The 26352-nt window shown below is 41.2% G+C and overlaps 1 protein-coding gene across 1 annotated transcript in view; it reads left to right on the forward strand.

The window, feature by feature from the left end:
- The window catches only part of LOC124789841 (zinc carboxypeptidase-like), a 70029-nt gene extending 58676 nt beyond the window's left edge, over window positions 1–11353 (forward strand). Inside the window, exons 8-10 of the mRNA XM_047257348.1 lie at window positions 1844–2046; window positions 2403–2487; window positions 11112–11353. Coding sequence (XP_047113304.1) covers window positions 1844–2046; window positions 2403–2487; window positions 11112–11320 — 497 coding nt within the window. The 3' untranslated portion in view covers window positions 11321–11353. The remainder of the gene's footprint in view (window positions 1–1843; window positions 2047–2402; window positions 2488–11111) is intronic.
- The last annotated feature ends 14999 nt before the right edge of the window (window positions 11354–26352 follow it).

A 26352-nucleotide genomic window follows, 5' to 3' on the forward strand; every position in this document is an offset into this window, starting at 1 on the left:
ATAAGAATCAATGGGAAAATGACTTTCTAAGTGTCTCGATATTTGCCCAAGCGTTTCTTATCGTATGCTCATGGTTCCTACATCCGATACACGATAGGAGTAGCTCATTATTGCACAGTCACGGTTTCCCGAGAACAAAGTTACGTTTCTTCCACAGATTCCTGTTCCTATATTGCACAGGCTGTGCCGACCTGTTACCATAATATACACTATCTGTTCAAAAGTATCCGGACACCACAAAAACATACGTTTTTCGCATTAGCTGCAGTGTGCTGCCACCTATTACCAGGTACTCCGTATCAGCGACCTCAGTAGTCATTAGACATCATGAAAAAGCAGAATGGGGCGCTACGCGGAACTCACGAACTCCGAACGAGGTCAGGTGATAGGGTGTCACTTGTCTCATACGTCTGTACGCGAGATTTCCACACTCCTGAACATCCCTAGAAAAAGCGTACAGGCCAACCTCGCCTGTTGACTGACAGAGACCGCCGACAGTTGAAGAGGGTCGTAATGTGTAACAGGCAGACATATATCCAGACCATCACACAGGAATTCCAAACTGCACGAGGATCCACTGAAAACACTATGACAGTTAGGCGAGAGGTGATAAAACTTGGATTTCATGCTCGAGCGGCTGCTAATAAGCTACACATCACGCTGGTAAGTGCCAAACGACGCCTCGGTTGGTGTAAGGAGTTTAAACATTGGACGACTGAACAGTGGAAAAACGTTGTGTGGAGTGATGAGTCACGGGACACAATGTGGTGCCCCGACAGCACGGTGTGGGCATGGAGAATGTCCGGTGAACGTCATCTGCCAGCGTTTGTAACGCCAACAGTAAAATTCGGAGGCGTTGGTGTTATAGTGTGGTCGTGTTTTTCATGAAGTGGACTTGCACCCCTTATTGTTTTGCATGGTATTACCACAGCGCAGGCCTACATTAATGTTTTAAGTACCTTCTTGCTTCCCACTGTTAAAGAGCAATTCGGGGATGGCGATTGCATCTTTCAACACGATCAGGCACCTTTTCATAGTGCACGGCCTGTGGCGGAGTGGTTACTCTACAATGACATCCCAGGGATGGACTGGATTGCTCAGAGTCCTGACAGGAATCCTGTAGAACATCTTTAGGATGTCTTGGAACGCCGACTTCGTGCCAGGTCTCACCGACCGACATCGATATCTCTCCTCAGTGCAGCACTCTGTGTAGAATGAGCTTCCATTGCCTAAAAAACCTGATTGAACGTATGCCTGCGAGAGTGGAAGCTATCATCAAGGTTGTGGTTGGGCCAACACCATACTGAATTCCAGCCTTACCGATGGAGAGCACCACGAATTTGTAAGTCATTTTCAGCCAGGTGTCCGGATACTTTTGATCACATAGTGTAACTAAGCAAAAGGTCTAGTGGATCAAGAGATGATTAGGAGTGTTGAAATCTCGCGTACAGACGTAGAAGCAAGCGATACCCAATCACCTGACCACGTTCGAAGTCCGTGATATTGGATAAATATCGAAGATTTTATCATCCGATCGCTAAACTATCAAGTTTGTATGCGGCATCACAACCGGCTACAGTTAAACTAAGATTTCATAGGAATGCCAGAGTAGTTTCGGTGTGACCATTGGTGATGCCGGATCCCAGGCTTACGGTTTGGCCGATGGCAGGAATGATTGCGTGAGAATGTGGCTGCGGCACCGAAACCAGTCACGAAGAATGAAAGATAAGAATAGCTATGGCGAGTCTATTTCCATAACAAATGCTTTGCTCAATGAATAGAACTTTCTTAATTAGGAACGCTCTGTAGTGCTGAAGACTGAGGAGTCGTTGGATCTTCACAGAGGAGGGCGCTAGCTCCATCTCGTGCTCCGAGGCGTTCGCCGGGTCGGAGGCGTTCTCCGAGGTGGAGACCAAGACCCTGTCTGAGTTCCTCACCGGCCTGGGCAGTGACCTGCAGGTCTACCTGAGCTTCCACAGCTACTCGCAGCTGCTCATGTACCCCTACGGTGTGTCCAGCGTCGTCGCCGACAACGCCGCCGAACTGGTGAGTGGCGCTACATTTTTTGTTAACTTAAAAAGCTGTCTCAATCGGCACTAGACCCACACTCACACCAGTTACAGTATGACTCTCAAGGCGATGGATATTTTAGTATGTTCGGCCGAAGTGCAGAAACACTTAATTGAATGAAGGGGTAATAAGTTGATACGTTTGTTTGCATGGTCATCCACCGCATCAGAAGATGCTTTACAATGAAAAGCGAAATGCATCTGTTCAGTAATACTCTTTAACTGTGGTAACCTACGGGCGAAAGACGAATAATACGGCTGGAGTTTTCTGTTGGAATATCTCGAAAATAATCTAGTATGTCAACACTAAGCAGACATTATTCTCTGTTACAGCAACAAATTGTTGAGAAAGCAGCCCAGGTTCTGGCAACCAGATACGGTACCCGGTACACCGTCGGTAGCATCGTCGACGCTATCTGTAAGTATCGCACAGTGAGGTAACTACTATGTCTAACGAAACCAACCATGTATAAAGTACTTAATTTAACAACACTGTCTCTAGACAGAGGTGATTTTCTCCGCCGCGTTGATGGAAGACAAAAAAATGATTCATACCAACAGAATGTGTTCTCTCTCTAAGACTCTCTATCTGTCTGTCTTTATTTTATACTTTTCGTCGACAGACGACTTTAGTCAGAACAAATGTTTCTATTTCTTGAATCTGGACATAAGAACTTTATTTCTCGAATGAGATGCAGTGCCGGCCGAAGTGGCCGTGCGGCTCTAGACGCTGCAGTCTGGAACCGCAAGATCGCTACGGTCGCAGGTCCGAATCCTGCCTCGGGCATGGATGTTTGTGATGTCCTTAGGTTAGTTAGGTTTAACTAGTTCTAAGTTCTAGGGGACTAATGACCTCAGCAGTTGAGCCCCATAGTGCTCAGAGCCTTTTTTTTTGAGATGCAGTGGCGCCCGGCATCATACGATTAGAAACGGTTTTCTCTTAACGGACGCTTCGTTCGAGAAAGAGCAAACCACACCAGGCTTACTTCAACTAATGAGGAGTAACTGACACGTTTAGTCAGCGGCCTGTACAAGTGTTTCATTTGTATGTTTCGCCAATGTAGGTGATATTATTTTAATAAGGCAGTACTTATTAACGTGGTGGCATCTACAGTAATTTCGTCAGATTAGTGCAAAACCAGATGCCGGTACCAAAGTTGGATTTGTAGCGTTCATAGTGCAGTCAAAGATCTTTTTACTTACGGAGTGATCCATTTATCTGAGGCCACACGTACAGCGAAGTAGATGGCGGATAACAAGCGCTCCGTTGCCCGGCGAATTAGATGCCGTGTCACGCGTCTACAAACGCAGTACTAAATGTAAAATATACTTAAATAAATTTTGTACTTGCCTATGTAATTCATGGAAATGCTGGGTCGGTCTGTCATTATTTTCCACGAATTTCTAACATCTACTTAAGAAATTATTCATCACACGATGTAATTCTCTCTTAGAAACTGAATTACTTGACTCGCGGATATTATCCTTGAATTCCTGTAGCTTATGTGGATTTATGGTGTACACTTTATCGTTTAGTGCTCCGTAAACAATAGAAATCACACGAGATTAAATCGAGATTTCGAGCAGGCCAAATATCGTTGCAAATCAGTCTATCACGGAACACATCATGAAATGAGTGCAAAGAAACATTGGTCGTATGAGCTTTGCCGAATCATGTTGAAAACACGAGAAGTTTCGTTCACTTTCACTCAATTCATTAAAAAACGGTTGCAGAATGTTTTGCACATCACTTTCACCGTTAACTTTGCCATTATACAAAACTGAGCCTATTATTCAGTCATCACTAATTGCACACCACCCTACAATTTTCTGGTCGTGAAAGAGTTTCTCAGGACGCAGAACATGTCTATTGGCGCTCCAATGTCGACAGTTTTGGTAATTAACAAACCCGTGCAAATAAAACCAGGCTTTTCTGAAAACAGAATGAGGTAAGAACGCGTTTCACCGTCAAGCACTTGATTCCGAAACCATTCACAAAACCTAACTCCGTGCACAGGACAACCAGGTTTAAGTTCTTGCATTACTGTACTTTATTGGTCGTTAATCCAAGTAACTTTTCAGCTCTTTGTTCGAAGATGCAAGAAATTTGCGTTTGCTGTGAAAGATGTCTAAGAGGTTTTTTATCTTACAGATGACATGCTATGTCATCCAGATGGGCAGTGAACACTGTATGTGGTCGTCTGTGTTTCTTGTCATGAAAGCTTCCTGTTCCATGAAGATATTTATTCACCAATTTGTGAACTGCATCACGACTCGGAATTCGAGGACCTGGAAACTTCTGTTCAAACAATCTCCGAACAATACTAGCGGGCTCTGCACACGCATACAAATCGTCCTTGCTGTGGAATGGAATAATTTGGCCTTGCCATTGTTGCGTTCACAGACTTCATTGTTACAATCGTTATGTTTGTTTCACTGTTCGAATGACGCTGGCGGACAATGCGCGTAGTGCGACATTACAACCGAGACGTAGGGCCCAGTCGACCGGCTTTCACGGCCCCTACAGTAAGGAGCCGGGGGTTAACTATACAACGTGAAGAAAGCACAACATACAACTTACAACATACACGTATAATATGTAGTTATAGGAATTCCGTATACCTGTAGTAGGCTTCCCTTTATCAGTGGGACGTTGATACATAGCAATAACCTGCAGCAAATGAGTTGGTGAAAGGTGCAACAAGATGTAGTGCCGGAAAATCTGAATAAATGAAAAAAAAAAAAAAAAACGTTTTCCAGTGGTATCATCGTCAGTGGAAGGAATTGTCAGGATAGAAATCTAGTAAAAACTTAGTCCTTCTTACTGAAAGCTGGTTAAGTTTTCCGGCAAAGAATTGTTCACCTGGTAAAAATAGAGGAGATGGCGTTGGAAAGATGTGCACTTCAAAGAATTTAGTGTAAACCTCAGGCTCTTGTACTTATGAGAAAGATATGCGCCGGCCGCGGTGGTCTAGCGGTTCTAGGCGCGCAGTCCGGAACCGCGCGACTGCTACGGTCGCAGGTTCGAATCCTGCCTCGGGCATGGATGTGTGTGATGTCCTTAGGTTAGTTGAGTTTAAGTAGTTCTAAGTTCTAGGGGACTGATGACCACAGTAGTTAAGTCCCATAGTGCTCAGAGCCATTTTTTTAAGATATGCAAATTCGGAGGGCCTCCGTCTTGATGGAATCAGATACACATACGGAAGGAGTTTTCTCTCTCATACATACAGTGTACACTGGTATGGTGAAATGGGATTGAAACAGAAACCGATCTACTGACTGACTGCGTTACTACGTCCACTGTAAATTTATTTGACGCCTCTTCACAACCGTAGTGAGGCCGTTGTCAATGACTGACTGATTATTGCGACTTTTGATCATTTTGTCCCTGGTGAAACAGGTTTCAGCTGAGAATAATACCTAGGCAGGAATAAGTATACTCTAACATGAAGCGCTGCATCATACGGTAGCCCAAACCTCATGGTCTGAAGTCATCATGATTTAAATATGGCACTTTGTGTGAATAGTAGGGATGAAACGACAGGAAATGTGGGAGTGTAGAGTGCAAGATGCCGGTGCCGTTACTGAACCAATTTTTCATCATTTATTAATAGAAGCCGAAACTGAACTTCACACATTATTGCAAGAACGAATTCATGCTGGCTGATAAAAGCATATAGGTCTCGAACTATATTTATTACGTGTAGCTGCAAGACAACGAATCTTTAGTCTTATAACTGACATGAAAACGTATGTCTTTAATCTCTCATGAACTTTATATTAAAACAACAAATAATAAAAACATACACAGACATGTTATCAAAGCACAATCATACAGGAAAGAAGATAACTGAGTGCTAATGGCCAATATTAAAACTCAAAATATTGAGACAAATGTTTAAGCAAACACTTTGAAGTGAATATTCACACAAGAGCATAAATGGCGTGTACATCAATTCACTTGGGACAAACTAGAGAGCCTTCGTATTTTAACGCCACTGGTGCACTATACTTACTATGTTCACATACAACTCTACAAAAGAACGTCTGGTATGTTCAACCGTAACCTGAGGCACTTGGAAATCTCTACTTCTCAATAGAGTTTGTTAGTTCCTTGCAACACTTAAACACGTGATTACAGACGCCAGTACATGGCAACTGACATTTAATACTAATTTCCGCAAACAAGAGTGAACGAGGAGGAGATTGACATGTATAACAGGGTCCCAGACTTGTGGGAGAGACCAGCTTACGTACTGTAGGCAACATCAAAAAATTCCACGGACAACATGAACATGACGTGGAAGACAGCCTCCTGTAGCAGCCTTAGTTGAGCATCATTTTAATGTCCCTGGATAGTCGAATTTCAGACACACACCAGCGAGAAAATGTCAAGCTGACACGTTCCTACCTTTGCTGGTGAATCTACAGCTTCTGTTTGGGCGCTGTATTCGGTACACGGCATGGTGGTAACGACAGATTGAGAGAGCCTGTCCCCGATGACCGCTGCCCCATAACTTCCGTGCGGTCCCCGTTCGCTGTGCGTAACACCGAGAAGTGGCAAACAAACGAAAAGCCGGCAATCGGTGCGCGCAGCTCAGGACTGTCGTCAACGCTCAGAGGTCCCTGACACGACTCCATCACACAGGCCGGCCGCCACCTGAATCAGTACAATGAACAACGTGTACGTATGGGGCCGTCTTCTGTGTGAGTTTGCTGCCCTCACCACTGATGGTACACGCCGATATTTGTTCAGGATTGCCTAAACCGTAACGTTAGCAACTGTGCACATATTAAATTTTCTTATTCATTTTCATTGATTCAGCTGTGGGTTTTTGGTGAAACATTATACGGTGATAAGCCAAAGCATTATGACCATTGTACACCTCGACGCTGGATGCCGCTTTGTGGCGTCACGGGCACACGACGTGGTAAAAAAGTATGTAAGAGGAGCAGACACGGACGGGGCATTGCCCTATCGACGATATGTTTTGTAAGTGAGAAAATCCATTGAGATAAGTGACTTTAACATATGGCACATTATTATCACGCGGAGCCTGTTATCGAGAATCGCTAAAACGGCGAAGCTAGTCAAATACTCACGAGGTACTGTCGTGAGCATCTGGGGAAAGAGGCAGAAGGACAATGAAACTACCACTAGGCTATAAATGGTTAAACGTCAACGACTCTTCAGAGAACGTGGGTTAGGTGGCTTGCCTGATCTGTAAAGTGGGGTAGATAGTGATTTGCCGTATCTGTGCCCAGTAGCACACTGTTAATGGTACACTACTGAAGATGGAGCTCCGCAGCAGACCATCTCTACGTGTTCACATGTTGACTCAATGACATCGTCAATTACAATTGCAGTGGGCCAGAGATCATCGCGTTTCGACCGGCGATCAATGGAAACGTGTCTCACTGGTCGTCTCCACAAACCCCGCCATCGTGGTGAACGGTGGCTCGAAACGTACACCACGGAATTAACGCAGGCTAGTGGGAGCAGTATTATGCTATGGGAGACGTTCTTCTGTGCCTGCTTGGGACGTATGGTAGTAATTGAAGACAAGCTGACAGTTGCGAACCATCTGCATTCATGCTTGATTCTCCCCCGACGGCGATGTCTACTTTCAGCGGTATAATTGTCCGCGTCTCGCTGCCAGAACCGTGCAACAGTGGTTTGAGGAGCATCGTAGTGAACTCACGTTGATGTCTCAGCGAACAAAGTCGCCTGATGTAAACCCTATGGATATCGTGTGGATCGCTACCGGACGCTATCACCTCGTACGAAAATCAGCGGCCCGTTATTTACGCAAATTACGTAACTTGTGCGTAGATATCTAATACCACATACCTCCACACAGCTACCAACAAACTGTCGGATCCCTGATATGCAGAATCAATGATGTATTTCGTACCAAAGACGGACAAACAAGCTATTAAGCAGGTGGTCATAACGTTTTTCCTCATCAGCGTACATTGCATTAGCTAAACGTAATACATTTTTAGCCTTGTTTCACAAATTTTATTATTACTATACGACCTAGTTTTCGGGTTATAAGGCTATTTTCTAACACATAACTGATCCCGAAAATGAGAAAGAAGCTAAGATATACACGTCAGCTTTTTAAATCTCTCGATTCATGACTTAAAGTTACGTATGTTGACAATTTTGACAAATTACACGTGGATTTACAAAAATTCTTTAAAACAGCATTTACGAAATTCATTCGCACAGCATTTACAATAAACGACTAAACGCACATTTGAATAGAGCTATGTACATAAAAGCAAATTTTTGATTTGTTAATGAAGGCACCAAGCTTCTTCTTCTTCTATGTAGGAGTTGCAATGTTGTCTACGAGTGGTGAAAAACAATTGCGTCTACTAATTCAGTCTACGTATTTCGTAACACTAGAATATGTAACCGCGTGAGCTTCACACTCTTTCTTTCCATATGTAGGACTTCTAAATCTATTGTGTGTGTGTGTGTGTGTGTGTGTGTGTGTGTGTGTGTGTGTGTGGATTTCATTCACACAATGTTTGGCAAAGGCTGAATCTGCATTCTTTAATCTCCAAATTCTGTGGCGTGTTCTGAGCCTAGAGCAGACTGACCTTCCACTCTGTCCAATACAGCGACACTGATACTCTCTGCTGATGATCTTACAAGTACTGCCTTCCACGATGTCTGGTTCTTTATGATTTCAATTGAATAGGCATCTTTCTTACTCTCTGTGGGACGTAGGAAAGTACTGAGAAACCCTATAATTTTAAAATATTGCTTAGGTTGTTTATTTATTTATTTTTATTTATTTATTTAGCCATCCGTGGACATTTTAAAATGTATGGATGTTGTCAGTTGCGTACATTCATATATTTATACAGTTTGTTGTTACATGTAGCTAAACATTGTGACGTATAAATACAATCATTTTTGCTCCTTATCAAAATATTGTGCAACAAAAACTATTTACAATCATTTTGTACAAAGGAAGTCACTACAGTGTAAAAGTAGTGTACCTGGAAAAACAATTTAATGTTCTTCCTAAAGCGGTACATGTTATATGTTTCTTTTACTGTCTGCGGTAGTTTATTATACAGTTTTACACCTTCATACAAGAAGCTATTTTGAGTCTTATGTTTATTCTTCCTGTCTAAGTGAAGACAGTGACTTGTTTTAGCACTGTAGTTATGAAAACAGCAATTCGTGCTATAATTTTCTATATTTTTCTTGATGTACACTATGGTTTGGAATATAAATTAACAAAGAACAGTTTGAATTTCTAACATTTTGAAAAGTTCCCTGCAGTGGGCCCGCTTACTGCTTTTTGTTATAATTCTTACTGCTCTCTTTTGTATTTTAAATACTGTTTGTAAATTCTGAGGAGTGTTTCCCCAGAAAATAATACCATAACTGATTACTGAATGAACATAACTAAAGGATACAGTTCTCAAACATTCACTACTTCATGCAGACACAAGGACTCTAACTGCATAACATGTTGTGGATATCTTTTTCGACAGTTTCATAGCATGTTCAGTCCACTTCATTTGGCAGTCAATGTGCAACACTAAGAATTTTGTTGTGGGTACATCATCTATGGAGATGTTATCTAGTTTTAAATTTAAGGGACTCTGTTTTCTGTTCATTCTAAAGCTTATTGTATTTGTTTTCTTTACGTTGAGAATTACTTTGTTTTCCTGAGACCATTTGTGAACATCCCTCAGCACTTCAGTAGAATTTCCCAACATTTGTGCTGGTGTCTTACTGGTGATTACTATGTTGCTGTCACCCACAAACAATATCTTCTCTCCATGGCTGATATGTTGCGGGAAGTCATTTATAAACACCAGAAATAATACAGGGCCTAGTACACTTCCTTAAGGGACCCCAATATTGATATATTGTGGATCAGATATATGTTTCTCAATGTACTTTGATCCACTGGAGACATGTGTTATCTCTACTGACTGTACTCTGTTTTCTAGATATGAACGAAACCATTTGAGAACCACTCCCCTTACTCCTAGTGCCTCTAATTTATGCGACAGCTTCTGTTGGTCAACTGTATCAAATGCCTTAGACAGGTCTAGTAAAAGGCCAGTTACATAGCTATTCTCGTCTAATGCTTCTAAAACTGTTTTTGTAAATTGTACTATTGCAGATTCTGTATCTCTACCAGGCCTGAAACCATGCTGGTCATTGCATAGGAGGTTGAATTTACTTAGATAGCTCAGAAGCCTATTTTTCATTATTGTTTCTATCACTTTGGAAAAGCATGACAATAGGGCTATTGGTCTGTAGTTCTCAACGTTTTCCACATCACATTTCTTGTGAACTGGTAAAATTTTGTCATGCTTTAGATAGTCAGGGAAGCAACCAGTTTTGAAGGATTCATTTGTGATTTCTGTTAGTCGAGCTTCGATACAGTTTATGCATTTTTTCAGCACGCACATTGGGATTTCATCTAAACCTGCTGAGTTTTTATTCTTTAATTGTCTTACACCATTGCATACTTCCTCCTCAGTAGTTGGAAGCAATACCATTGAGTTTGCTATATGCTTCTGTATTGGTTGATTAGCATCTTTTGGAAAATTTTCTGTAAGTTCGTTGCAATGCTGCTAAAGTAGGTATTCACATAATTTGCTAATTCTTTCGGATTACGTTCTAAGTTTTCCTTGTTCCTGATTTGTGTGTTTGTACCTCTCTGCTTTGAAATTTTTCCCACAAAAGGTAAACTGCACCTTTTCCTTTTCGGTCTATCCATGTTGTTCACTGCGTAAAGTAGGGTTCTGACTTGCTTCTTCATTTTTTTACTTAGAACTTCATCAATGACTTTGGAATAAAATTTATTATTTGTGGTATTGTTTTTACTTGAATTGAGTTTCTGTTCATAGTCTTTATGGGATACCATATGAATGCCTTGTGAATACAGCTACCTACGATTATCTACAAGACGCTCAGTGCAGAAACGATGGACTACCGACCACTGAGTAGAAGGGCAGAAGAGCAGATGTCTGAATATGTCTCTCTCTGGTTGGCAGACCCGGCGGCTGGCACCAGCATCGACTGGTCGATGGGTGCGCTGGGACTGCGCTACTCGTTCGTGTGGGAGCTGAGGGACACTGGCCTTTACGGCTTCATTCTGCCCGCCGACCAGATCATCCCCACCAGTGAGGAGACCTTCGACAGCGTCCTGTCCGTCCTCGAGGATGTGCTGGCCGCTTCCCGCAGCAAGAAACAGCTCCACTAGAGACCCTTCTCCACTGACTGTAACCAACGAAAAATAAACTAGGTTCCCACTAAAAATTTGTGTTTAGTTCACCTCTACTACTACCTTTCCATCTCCTAACGATCTCGACGAGATCTGAAGACGTCTCTGCTGTGATGTAATACAGTAGACACCAATACTCGACAGTGTTGCATCACTATTTTGCTTATATCCTTATGGCGAAATAAGAGTCCTCGCAGTCAAAGCGGTTTTGGGGTAGGTGTTTCACGAATTACAGTTAACAACATAATATTATTTTGTGTACGCCTCTATGAAAACACCTCAGTCTTGCTACAGCCCTATAGAAGATTTACGTTTCATAATCATTATCTGGTAACAACGTCTTCTTTCGCCGTACAAAGTATAGTACATGTTCCCATTTAAAGAACGAAACATCGAAGGTCATCGGTCTGCTCAGGAGGTGGGTTGAATTAGAAACATGGCCTTCATATTGTACTGCAACAAACATTTTATTTCGTTCGAATTAGTGGTTCCACTGCTCATTTCTCTGTAGCTGAAGTCGACCGTGACTTTCCACTAAGTATAAGTTCCCTCTGTGCAACAGAATTCTTTAAACACTAAGGTAGTGTGCTTCGAGTTTTTTTTAACACGTGTTCTGGATAGAAGCTACTTTTACCCTGTTAGGGTTTGCAGAAGAATTGGAACGACAGAATAAATGTAAAAACAAGCTAGAAATTTGCCATAGAAAGAAACTAAAGAAAATCAATGAAGTAAGCACGGAAGTTACCGGTGGGAAAGTATGGTAGGCTAAGACTCATTGACAATGAAAAAGGTTTGGAGTCATTATATAGAAGAAATATATGAAACCCAAACTTACATGGACGGGTGTAATAAATTAGAAGAATTACAAAGTTAGAAGTTAAGAATGCCGCAGCAGATTTTAGGAAAATAATGGCACTGGGGACTGATATGCTGAATTTTTCAGAACATTGTACACCACAAACACTATCATTACTCGCCATCGAAATTTGATCTCCAGGAATGTGACTTAGGAGTCATTCTGCCTATACCAAAGAAGCCATATCCAAAAAAGTGCAAGATATCATACGAGATTTGCTGATATGAGGCATAACACTGGGGCGAATGGAAAACAAAACCTTGTCAGAGGATCATTTTGGGTTCAGAAAGGGAAGGCAGAAAGACAGGCCGTTTGATGGCTCTGGACGTTCATGGTAAGAACGATAAAAATCAGTTCCAAGATGATTGTGTTTTGTTTGTAGGCTGCGAGAAAGCTTTATCTGAAGTGAAATAGACACACTACTCATAATTTTGAAAGAAGTAGAACATGACTTGAAAGCTGGAAGACACTAATGGAACTTCACCCTGGGCCAAAGAGCAACGGCGAGAGTGCAGGAGGAAGAAGTGGGTACAATAAATATTACAAAAGATGTGAGACAACGTTGTCGTATTCTCCAGTGATATTCGTAGTGACAGACTTGTAGATGAAGCCTTCAATAATATAGAATGAGTAAGAGCTTGAGAAGAGGTAGTTAAAGTAGTTTACGTGCTCAATTAATGCAATGAAGAAGATTTTCAGGAAATGGTTGGTGCAATAAGAAAAAACATCGGTTAGATACTACTTTCTTATCAACAGTCTCAAAACTAATGTGATGAAAGTAGCAAAACCACCAATTATAGCAAATAATGCACTAAATAATTAGAAATATGAACGAATCAAGTACTTCACTTACTTAGGGTTATGATAATTACAGCAGAAAGTTGTACCAAACAAATAAGAAAGAGCGCATTTCAAAGTACATGTTTATAAAACTTTAAAGATTACTGACAATAAGGGCAACATGAACTGATGTAAGAAAGAGATCTGTAGACTGAGATAGTTTTAGTGCAGTTGCATACTGCATAGAAATCTTAATGAAGGACAGTAACTGCTTTGGAAGCTTTGAAATCTGGATTGTGGGAAGAACAGAATGAATTAAATTTGAAAACAGGTAAACGAATATGAGGTTTTCAAAAGAATAAAAGAAGTAAGGCATCTTCTGAACTTTTTCATAAAGAGGAAACTGATCTGGAGATCTAACTTCACAAAAGACTTGCAGTGAAAGTAAAACAGAAAAGGAAAGAGTTAGAAGAAGACATGGGATTGTGATAGATTTGAGGGATACCCTGCAAAGCACTATAGGAAACCAGAAGAAACTGACTTTTTGGATGTTAAAATTAAGCTAAAACTGTCTTTTGACAGTTTCATAAACAGTGATGATTATGTACAGTACACACATGAGCGCTGGACAGCAAGCGATCTTGCCAGCACAGTAACGAAATCGTTAAGTGTGTCACATGACACGTATGTGATCAGACGATTCGTTAACTTTGCAGACATCAAAGTAAGAGTGTGTGGTGATCAATATATGACTTTGTAATTTGACCAGATAGGGAAAAGCTAGATTTAGTGCAAACCCACACGATTACCAGAGTTTCCATTCTGGTATGGAACAGTTTCGTTCATATTTCGACAATACCCTGCCGACAGTTCTGTACCAATACCAGTCTTGGAACTGTCCATGGAAATGCTGCAAAAAAGTCATTTAATGACAAAATAACATATAGTGAAAGGAATAAAGGCAAAACAATCTGGGGTGTTATAAAAAAGGAAACAGGGAGTGGCAAACAATCGCAGAATAACATACTGCTAAGGGAGGGGATAAGGTAATAAATGATCCACAACAATTAGCAAAACTATGTAAACGAGCACTTTTCAAGTATTGCAGAGAAGTTACAGCAAAAATTCTGCAAAACAAATATAGCACCTGTAAATAATGTTGCACTAAGTACAATGATGTTACTTCCAACCACAAAGAATGAAGTCAATAAAACTGTTCAAAAACTAAAAAATAAAAGGTCAGTAGGCTTAGATAAAGTACCAATGTGTGTACTGAAACACTGCATTGGGATTATACAAGGCCCCTTAGCAAATATAATAAATGAATCCTTCACATCAGGAACATTTCAAGAGCAGTTAAGACAGGCAATACTTGTACCTTTGCTTATGAAAGATAATGCAGAAGACATAGAAAATTACCAGCCAATTTCGCTGCTGTCAATATTCTAAAAAATAATAGAAGCAATTATGAAAGACATATTAACGAATTACTTGAATAAATACTATCTTTTAAGCGAACCACAGTTTGGTTTCCGAAGTGGCAAAAATATGGAGCCAGCCACAGTAGAATTGACAAAAGTTGTACTTGATGCTCTTGATAAAGATGAGTGTGTCACAGGCATATTTTTGGATCTTTCTAAGGCGTTTGATACAGTCGACCGCAAGATTCTATTAAATAAATTAGAAGTATTAGGATTAAGAGGGGTAGCTATTGACTGGTTCGATCATACCTAGCAGACAGGTTACAAAGAGTAGAGATAACTCATACTTCAAATAGATCTAAATATGTAGTAAAACACTTATCAGAGCCAAAATACGTCAATATATGGGTTCCGAAAGGTAGCATATTAGGACCAATACTATTCCTGATATACATCAGTGACTTTTCCATTAGTATTACTCATGGTGAAAAAATTCTCTTTACTGATGACAGCAATATTATAGTAACTGAGAAAACAAGAGAGCTCCTTGCCGAGGAAGCAAATGAAACTTTCAAGGAAGTTTATGATTGGCCAATAAACAATAAAGTGACATTGAACATAAAGAAAACTAATGCCATGAATTTCAGTTTGAAGAGGAAAAATGACAATGTTAAATTAAATGGTGATGGCACTTCTATAGACTGTGTAACAAATGGAAAATTTCTAGAAATGAATATTGATTCTCAGTTGAAGTGGCGTGAACACACAAAGTTACTTGCAAACAGAATGTCATCAGCATGTTATGCCCTTAGAATGTTATCATCAGTGTGTAACACGCAGTGTCTTTTAGTTACATATTATTCATATGTACACTCAATTCTTAGCTATGGCATTCTTTTTTGGGAAACAAACGCACAAAATATGAATACAATTTTCAAACTCCAGAAAAGAGCCATAAGAATAATGACCAAAAGTACTAGTCGAGCACATTGTAAAGATCTGTTCAAAACACTACGGATTTTAACTGCTCCATGTGAATACATTTACGAGTCAGTTAGAAATCAAAAATAACATTGGTAATTACTGCACAAACAGCTCTGTCCATGATCATGCAACAAGGGATAGACTCAACTTACTTTTACCAAGAAAAAATAAACATAAAACTCAAAACAGCATTTTCTACCAAGGAATAAAACTGTACAATAAATTACCAAAAGAAATTAAGGAAATTGCAAAAATGCACTTATTTAAAAAGGCATCAGTTATGCAATACATTTTATAGACAAAAGGATTACTTAGATAAAACCGAGTAGCGCTTTGATAAAAAATGTTCTACAAATAAGTAATAATAAACGTGATTATAAAACATCCAACATTCCACATAACACCTTCATTTTATGTTTTTTCCTATTTTTTCCTTTCTAGAAATACTTACCCCCAAGCTATGCATAGCACAATACTAACACATCTTCCTCTTTCTGAGCTCAACATCTCACTCATTATGGAGGGATGCTGACTCAGCTTGTCAGTAAAGCAAATGGGAAGTTGCGGTACAGATAATGGCCCAGGGAAGACCAGTGTGTGCGTGCGTGCGTGTGTGTGTGTGTGTGTGTGTGTGTGTGTGTGTGTGTGTGTATGTGTAGTGAGTGAAGTGTTATGAAACAATGAGTGTATAGTGTGAGCAGTGACTGATAGTGAGATATGAGTGAACAGTGTGGCATTACACTATTTAATAAGTTATTTGTAAAAAAAAGTATTGTACACCAGGAGTAAATCTAATATTTATGTCTAAGTAGAAGTCTGTAAATATATGTGTATACGAATTAGCTTATTTTAAATTGGTCTAAACTTGTGAATACTTTGGCATGTCCTATATCCTTGTAAAAAGATATCTACAGATGAATAAAGCTACTTCTACTACTACTACTACTAAATAAAAAAAAATACTCAGATTAATCAAGATGGTATAGGAATGTAGCAGGAAGCAAAGAATTCTTTACATTTTGAAATTCACTTGGCACTTATTCATTCCAGTATCATGACACGTTTTTATTAGTTGATTCACACAATCTAGAGTTGAAGTTACCTGTGTTCCTAAATTTCTTATAAAATTTTCAGATTCCAGGTACAGTGTATGACTTGTCATATTTGTGTAGTGAATAAAGTTTTCGATTACCCTAATTTTATCGTGGCCAGGCTAAATTCCTTTTACAGAAATGGCATATTCTGAGAACTTAATAGTGTGCTTGTCAAACACACCTTTTTAGCTCAGCAATGACACAACAGTTACTAAAGACTTGAATAAGACATCTACAACACGGTTAAGCTCTTTCCAACAATGGATATTATCGACTTATGAAATTACTCTGTTCTTGAGTTCAAATTATGAATGAAAGCGACAGCAGGTAATTCAGAATTCAATTATAGATAGATAGATCTACAACATGGTTAAGCTCTTTCCAAGAATGGATATTATCGACTTACGAAACTACTCTGATTTTGAGTTCAAACTATGAATGAAAGCGACAGAAGCTAATTTAGAATTCAATTATAGATAGCCGCTGTAAAGGAGATAAAGCGCTTGTCTCACTATGGTGAATGGAATAGTTCGGTGCCTCATTGTTGTTGTTGTTGTGGTCTTCAGCCCCGAGACTGGTTTGATGCAGCTCTCCATGCGGTGCCTCATTAGATTTTATTATACTAGAATGAGATTCTCACTCTGCAGCGGAGTGTGCGCTGATATGAAACTTCCTGGCAGATTAAAACTGTGTGCTGGACCGAGACTAGAACTCGGGACCTTTACCTTTACTGGGCAAGTGCTCTACCAACTGAGCTACCCAAGCACGACACACGCCCCGCCCTCACAGCTTTACTTCTGCCAGTATGTCGTCTCCTACCTTCCAAACTTTACAGAAGCTCTCCTGCGAACCCTGCAGAACTGGCACTCCTGAAAGGAAGGATATTGCGGAGACACGGCTTAGCCACAGCCTGGGGGATGTTTCCAGAATGAGGTTTTCACTCTGCAGTGGAGTGTGCGCTGATATGAAACTTTCTGGCAGATTAAAGCTGTGTGCCGGACCGAGACCCGAATGATACAGAAACAGACTATCCGATCATATGTATTTCTTTGACACAGACTTCAGAAAGAGCCATCACACGATCTCTCCCGGTCTGAGTCTGAATGATCTGAAGAGTACTGAGTAAGTCATGTGTTCTGATTACAAGTGAGCTACTCTCGTGAGCAGTAAGAGGAAAAGGCCGGATCTTTTAAGCTATGCATTAAGTATGAATCCTTAAACCACAGAATTAAGTTGGAAACGCAATGTTTAACACAACAGTCGCAAACACATAATTATACGAATTAAGTGCAATTGCAACTAGGTCTTTCATTCCCAACTCTTCAACACAGAAGAGTAAGCAATGATTCAGCAAGAAACTAAGCAATCTGTTTATTGTGTCGAGGAGTGCACATTGGTGATCCGGGAGCTATGAATTGCTGGCATCGTGCGGGAAGTGCCTCAATTTATTCTCCGTGAAAGGTCCAGTCACCCTGTGGACCCTAGCATGTCTGCTATGTTGCTCCTCGGAGTTATGATAGCTTTTATGGACTTTATTTTTCCTGATGACAAATACGTTGTGTTCTGTGATCGAGATTGTGTTGAAAGTATCATATCTGGCCTCCATAATCGTACTTCAGTTATTGAAGGTTCGCTCATTCTATTAGATGGTGTATAGCCCTTGTGTAAAGGTGGCAATGCGGGCGAAGTGACCATCTCGGCAGTGGGTTCTCGCCACTTTCTAGTAGCGACCGAAAGAAGAGTTTTGTCATAATACTTAGAGGAAGTCCTTGGAACACTGTCATAGAAGGGCAAATAAAGGAAGAGAAGGAAAAGACAATGAAAAGAGGGTAAAACGGCAAGCAGTCGAAGAGTAGAAAGGCAGTAAAAAGAAAATTACGAGGAGTGGGTAACCGAACCCAGTCCTACAAGAATACTTTTTGACGACAATGATGAAAGCAGAGACTGCACGAACTGCGAAGAAATATTTTCAGACTCAAGGCCAGAAATGCAGTAAATTCAGTACCATATGGGCTCCTTCTGGGCTCACGAAATCTGTACGGGAGTGGAAGAACACAGTTTACTTTTATTTGTGAAAAGTTAATTCGAATCATTTTTCACGATAAAATATATTTAGTGCTTTGTTAAAACAGTATTTACCCACTTCTCTCTTTTTTTTTGTTTAAAGCTGAGTGGTCATACTGCCAGTTGTGGAAACTGAATTGTTTAAACCACTTAATTTGATCCTAAGCTTTTAACATGATAATAAGTTGTCGTCTCTTCCTCTATGAATAGATGATGAATGCAGCTAGCCGCTAACTTTGTGTAATGTCTTGTCTGTATAGACGTGTATCTGTTGCCTTTAAGACCCTTTCACCTTAACTCATAAATCTATACAGTAATGTAAGGGCCTCCCGTGTCTTGGCTGATCCGTGATAAGACAGGCGAAAAGTTAGACTAATGGAGGAATATTAGTATTATCTCTATTTTCATTCGCTCTCTCTCTTTCTCTCCTTTATCTATGTACAGTTTTTAATATAATATTTCATTACGTGAAATCAGCCAAATAGGATCTTTGGTGGAGTCCTTCGTCTTGGTAATCAGCGGCTGGCTTGCTGTAAGAGATCTTTACATTTATTATTACTGTTAAACACTGCATTCAGTCGGGAGAATCAATCGTGTAGACAATATGTTCCTTTTACGAAAGATTGCGAATTCCAGATGTGTACGAAGCCTTTTTGGACGATTTAACACAGACTCAGTGATTCCAGGCTCTCTTCGACACAGCTGAAACTTCCCCACTAATTACAGGGCCAACGTGATCATCAAATGGTTCAGAAAAAACTCATTCGTTCATTCACTCCGGAACAAAAAGTCACAAACCTTGTTTATGAAGGAAATTGTGTATTAACTCCATCTCCATTACATGTCCAGATCTCCGGTGATTCCACGTCTTAATTATTTTCCGTTTACACTCTCTTTCTATTCAAACAAACCGCTAGTGGCACAAAAGTTAATTCGCTCGATTTAGCCAGAAGAAAATCAGAATGTGTATCTCTCAGAAACACGTCAATCACTCAATCCCTACTCCAGAAGCTGTCCTAGTTACCACTCTAACAACCATGGAGAATTCATATATGCATCTCTGTTATTTCAAAGAACAAACGCGCTAGAAAATACTTTGGCGTCGTCTAACTGTCGCCGCATATGTTACGAGAAAATCAGATCAGCTACTTTTCCAAAGTGAATGAATGTGGATGGTTTGATTGACAATGATTAACTGGTGCGTGGTAGAGGGTCTTTTCTGTGGGGACGTTAAAAGCTGATTAATCTAGTCTATATTATAATTCAGTAGATACAGATTATAGTCACTAATTTCTATGAATTTGCATCTATTTCTACTCAGCTTAAGAAACAGGAATACCGCAACCGGCCACTTTAACCAGCTATTCCTTTTGTGGCTGTGCATTTCATTATTCGCATTCGACAGGAACATTATGTTATGAAGAATGTGTTCAATACAGTTTTAATACACTGAAGCCTCAAGAAAATGGTATAGGCATGCGTATTCCAGTACAGTGTTATGTAAACAGGAAGTATACGGCGCTGCGGTCGGCAACGCCTACATAAATCAAGTATTTGGCGCAGTTGTTAGATCGGTTACTGCTGCTACACTGGGAGATTATGAAGATTTAAGAGGGTTTGAACGTGGTGTTATAGACGGCGCACGAGCGATGTGACACAGCATCTCCGAAGTAGAGATGAAGTGAGGATTTTCCCGTACGATCTTTTACCGAGTATACCGTGAATGTCAGGAATCTGGTAAAAATGCAGCTCTCCGACATCGCTACGGCCGGAAAAACATCGTGCAAGAACCGGACCAACGACGACAGAAAAGAACCATTCAACGTGGCAGAAGTGCTACCCTTCCGCAAATTGCTGGGTCATTAACAAGTGTCAGCGAGAGAAACATTCAACGGAACATCATCAATATAGGCTTTCTGAACCGAAGATCCATTCGTGTACTCTTGATGACTTCAAGACACAAAGCCTGGACCAGTCAACACCGACATTGGACTGTTGATGACTGGAAACATGTTGCCTGGTCGGACGAGTCTCATTTCAAACTGTATCGATCGGATGGACGTATACGAGTATGGAGACAACCTCATGAATCCATGGAACCTGCATGTCAGCAGGGGACAGTTCAAGCTGGTGGAAGCTCTGTAATGGTATCGGGCGTGTGCGGTTGGAATGATATGGGACCCTTGATACGTCTAGATAGGGCTCTAACAGATGACACGTATGTAAGCATCTTCTCTTGTCACCAACATCCATTCATGTCCATTGTAGATTCCGGCGGACTTGGGCAATTCCAGCAGGACAATGGGACGCCCCACGCGTCCAGAATTGCTATTAAGTGGCTCCAGGAACACTCTTCCGTGTTTAAACACTTCCGCTGGCCACCAAGCTTCCCAGAAATGAACGTTATTGAGCATATTTGGGATGCCTTGCAGCGTGCTGTTCAGAAGAGATCACCACCCCCTCGTACTCTTACAGATTTATGGACAGGCCTGCAGAATAGCTGATGTCAGTTCCTTCCAGCACTGCTTCAGACATTAGTCGAGTCCATTCCACGTCGTGTTGCAGCACTCCTGAGTGCTCGGAGGGCCCTTACACTATATTAGGCAGGTGTAACAGTTGCTCTGGCTCTTCGGTGTAAATCTAATATCACTGTTAATTACTTCATTAATCTTAATTATAATTACACAATATTATTATTATTTTATGGCACATATATTGTACACGCAACACTGTTAAATATTATTTTGGCTTTGAAGCTCTGTTTGCAGACTGAATTATGTGAATTCGGTGATGCCTTCTCCTATTTCCAATAGTATGTGCAGATTTGTATTGCGCTACATTATGACTATGTTGGTTTGTTGACGCATTATTTTAATAGATCGTTTTGAATCCAAGTTCCGTAATTACAGTAAGGAGGAACCATCCTCTTTGCCTTGTATTTGGCTGCAAGCTCAATGTATTCAGACGACATAATTTTAGTGCTGTTTATTGAGCTATTACCTAATATTTGATGTTCTTTTATATAAGATATGCTTATTCTTCTTTTCTTTTGCCCAGATTTACGTAAGCGTGTGTACTATGATAAATTCATTTCATCACTTGTGGTCAGATTGTGTTTACAAATTGAAAAGTGGGTCATGAACATTCATAAAATAGAGCACAGCTCCATAGATCAGGACTTTGCCTAACTACTCAAGACAATTCTTAACAGAGACACAGACTACAAGATTGAAACAGGGGATTCAGTATTTATTAAAGCTCACGAGAAATAGAATGAATAGATTTCAAAGATTAAGTAGATTTATAATTGACCATTCAGATTTGAGATCTCCCTACTTCCTAATCTATGCTGTCTTGTGTTCCCACTTCAGGTACACTGTTAGGTGGATGTGACATTATCGATCCAAAACCGTATCAGAATAGAGATAACTGATTTTAATATGAGGTAACAATATGAATCTGAGGCTAATACGAGGGGCCATCAGTATGTAATGCAACATAATTTTCTCTAAGAACAAATTGGTTTTATTCAGGACTACAATACGCCATATTGTTCTGCACTCTTTTGGCTACAAAACTATTTTTCACTATCATCTCTGTTCAATGCGATTGTCTTATGCCACATTACTAGGAGCTCCCGTATGCCAGAGTGGTATCATTCTACTGGTTGATGTCAGAGTCAACATTTTGCAGCATCAGTAGCCTCTCAACCATCTATGTGCTGCTTCCTGCGGAGTGCATCCTTAATTGGACCATACACATGGAAATCGGAATGTGCTAGATCAGAGCTGTAGTGTGGCTGAGGAAGAACAGTCCAATGACGCTACGTGGGCTCTGGACATAATTGTGTAAGGCCTTGCATTATCACGGAGAAAGAGTTCGTTTGCATGTTTGTGGTGACGAAATGGTGAGCTCATTCCTTCAATTTCCAGCGGGTAGCACAATAAATTCAAAGTTGATCGTCGCACCATGAGGGAGAACACCGAATGGAATAACCTTGTATGTGGGCTGTTTAGGTTTTTATGTTGGTAACGCCACTTAGCATTCTGTATGAAAACTACTGACTGTGCTGTGTCCAGTCTGTGGCTGGCTGGACTCATTGTTGGAATATTCGCTTGCGAAGTGTTGGGCAGTTGGATGTGGACATCACGTAGCGTTCTGCAGTTGGACGTGAGCCGCCAGCGGTGGTGAATGTGGAGAGGGAGATGCTAGAGTTTTGAGCTGACAATCTGGACGTGTGTCTGCCAAAAAAGGAAATTTGTAAAGATGGATGTCATGAACTGATATATACAGGGTGAGTCACCTAACGTTACCGCTGGATATATTTCGTAAACTACATCAAATATTGACGAACCGATTCCACAGACCGAACGTGAGGAGAGGGGCTAGTGTAATTGTTTAATTCAAACCATACAAAATTGCACGGAAGTATGTTTTTTAACACAAACCTAGGTTTTTTTAAATGGAACCACGTTAGTTTTGTTAGCACATCTGAACATATAAACAAATACGTAATCAGTGCCGTTTGTTGCATTGTAAAATGTTAATTACATCCGGAGATATTGTAACCTAAAGTTGACGCTTGAAACCTCCGACGTTCAGTTGCATGTTGTAACAAACACGGACCATGGTCGGCGAGCAGCATCTGCAGGGACATGTTTACGATGACGACCGTGTTTACGAGTGTGGCTGTAGTGCACTGTTGTGGTGTGGTCTAGCTGTCGCAGAGTCCACATGTAGCGCTTGCTGCTATTGTTATTCTGCATTCGTCTCCGCACGCAGACCAACTGTAGTACACCGTGTTATCAGACGTCTGTGATAGTGTTGTGTTATAGGAACTGTGACCATGGTGTATTCGAACTCTGAAAAGGCGGAGATGATACTCATCTATGGCGAGTGTCGACGAAATGCAGCTGAAGCCTGCAGGGTGTATGCAGAACGGTACCCGGACAGAGACATCCAATGTGCCGCACATTGCAAAACATCTACCGCCAACTGTATGCAACAGGTATGGTCGTAGCACGCAAACGGGTCCGTAACAGGCCCGTCACACGAGAAGCGGGTGCAGTTGGTGTGTTAGCTGCTGTTGCCATGAACCCACACATGAGTACACGGGACATTGCGAGAGCCGGTGGACTGAGTCAAAGTAGTTTCATGCGCATACTGCACCGTCACCGCTTTCACCCGTTTCATGTGTCGCTACATCAGCAATTACATGGTGATGACTTTAATCATGGAGTGCAATTCTGTCAATGGGCATTAACAGAGAATGCGTTGCATTTCTACCTGTTTACCGATGAAGCGGGTTTCACACACCACGGAGCAGTGAATCTACGGAACATGCATTACTGGTCCATGGACAATCTACGCTGGCTCAGACAGGTAGAGCGACAGCGATCGTGGACTGTAAATGTATGGTGCGGAATCATTGGCGACCACCTCATTGGTCCTCACTTCATTGCAGGGGCCCAAACAGCTGCAACATACATCGCGTTTCTACAGAATGATCTGCGAACGTTGCTCGAAAATGTCCCACTGGAAACGCGTCGACGTATGTGGTATCAGCATGATGGTGCACCTGCACATTCCGCAATTAACACTAGGCTGACCCTTGACAGGATGTTCGACGGGCGTTTCATAGGACGTGGAGGACACATAAATTGTCCAGTCCGTTCTACTGATCTTACACCTCTGGACTTTTTTCTGTGGGGCACGTTAAAGGAGAATGTGTACCGTGATGTGCCTACAACCCCAGAGGATATGAAACAACGTATTGTGGCAGCCTGCGGCGACATAACACCAGATGTACTGCGGCGTGTACGACATTCATTACGCCAGAGATTGCAATTGTGTGTAGCAAATGATGGCCACCACATTGAACATCTATTGGCCTGACATGTCGGGACACACTCTATTCCACTCCGTAATTGAAAACGGAAACTACGTGTGTACGCGTACCTCACCCCTCATAGTAATGTACATGTGAGTCAGTGAAAAAGACCAATAAAAAGGTGTTAGCATGTGGACGTAATGTGCTGTTCCAGTCTCTTCTGTACCTAAGGTCCATCACCGTTCCCTTTGGATCCCTACGTAATTCGGTGCTCTCCGATACACACAATCGAACAGCGGAGGAGTGGTACTCAAGCGTCAACTTTATGTTACAATATTTCCGGATGTAATTAACATTTTACAATGCAACAAACGACACTGATTACGTATTTGTTTATATGTTCAGATGTGCTAACACTACTAACGTGGTTCCATTTAAAAAAAACGTATGTTTGTGTTAAAAAACATACTTCCGTGCCTTTTTTAATGGTTTGTATTAACCAATTACACTAGCCCCTCTCCTCACGTTCGGTCTGTGGAATCGATTCGTCAGTATTTGATGTGGTTCACGAAATATACCCAGCGGTAATGTTAGGTGACTCGCCTTGTATACAGGGTGTCCCAGCTATCTTGTCAACCCAAAATATCTCTGGAACAATAACAGCTATTGGAAAACGACTTTCACCGGTATCAATGTAGGGCTGGGGCCCATGAATGTACATTCTAAAACGAAAGCATATGTGTTTTTTAACACAAACTTATGTTTTTTTTAATGAACCTCCTATATTTTTTCTTCAGCAATCCATATCATGACAAAGCACATACACAATGGCGTTGATTGCATCGCAGTATTCCCATTACATCCCGAGATATAGAGACGCGAAGTTGACGCTTGAAACACCCGACATGCGCTGCTAGCGCACGTCCTGAGGCTCAGGCGTGAACCCCATGCTGCCCGTAATCGCGATGTGATTGACATGTGTAATCACACCTCCATACTTACCAAGAGGTCCGAAACGAATAATACGGTCTGCTGCCATGAACTCTCATAAGCACATAATGGTTTCCCTCTTGCACGTTTTACGTATCTACGTACACAATATGAACCAGTACCGATCGGTGTACACCCGTCAGGTTGTCTTATTTATCCTGCATACCCAAAATAAGGTTTATCTAATGCGTTATATGACCCATTGCGCCTGTCGCGCAGGGCCTGGCTCTACCTAGTCAAGTGTCCAACGTAGTTCCCACCACTGCCACAGTCACCACTTCGCTTTGTTTATGATTTGCGACCCATGCAAACTCCTGTACTCCACCACCCTCCGAGCATCCCATTTGTTGTTGCTTTGGCGTGCAGTACACCGCTTGCCAGTGTAGTCGTGCATCAGAGTAATCTAGTGACGGCACGGAGGTAGTACACATTGTGAATAAACGTTGTGTTGTGGAACTTATACTGAACAGTATAATGTACACACATGAAGATATGGTAGAAATGCTGCTGATCTATGGAGAATGTACGTTGACGGGAAATACGTTATGAGATTGCTTGTTTGTTGATAGTACTGTTAGCGAACATTATGATTATTAAGTTAATATGTCTGTTTTCTACCCTACTCTACATACCTGTACTGTACCCTGTTGTAGGTGGACGAAATGCTGTTCAGGCAGAACGACTGCACAGAAGACGATTCCCTGACAAGCCATCGCCTTCGCGCCGAATGTTTGGTCATCTCACATCTCGTCTACGTGAAACGGGAAGCTTAAATCCAAGACCTCGACATCGTCCTAGAACACGCACAGATGAACGTGCTGAAGTTGCTGTGCTCGCTACCATAGCTGTGAATCCTCATATCAGCACACGTCAAATTGAATGTGAAGTTGGTGTGTCGAAATCAAGTGCACAGCATATTCTTAAACGTCATAAATTTCATCCTTACCATGTTCATTTACACCAGGATCTTCATGGAAATGACTTCCGCAATA

The sequence above is a fragment of the Schistocerca piceifrons genome, chromosome 3, assembly GCF_021461385.2.
Source record: "Schistocerca piceifrons isolate TAMUIC-IGC-003096 chromosome 3, iqSchPice1.1, whole genome shotgun sequence".
NCBI lineage: Eukaryota > Metazoa > Arthropoda > Insecta > Orthoptera > Acrididae > Schistocerca > Schistocerca piceifrons.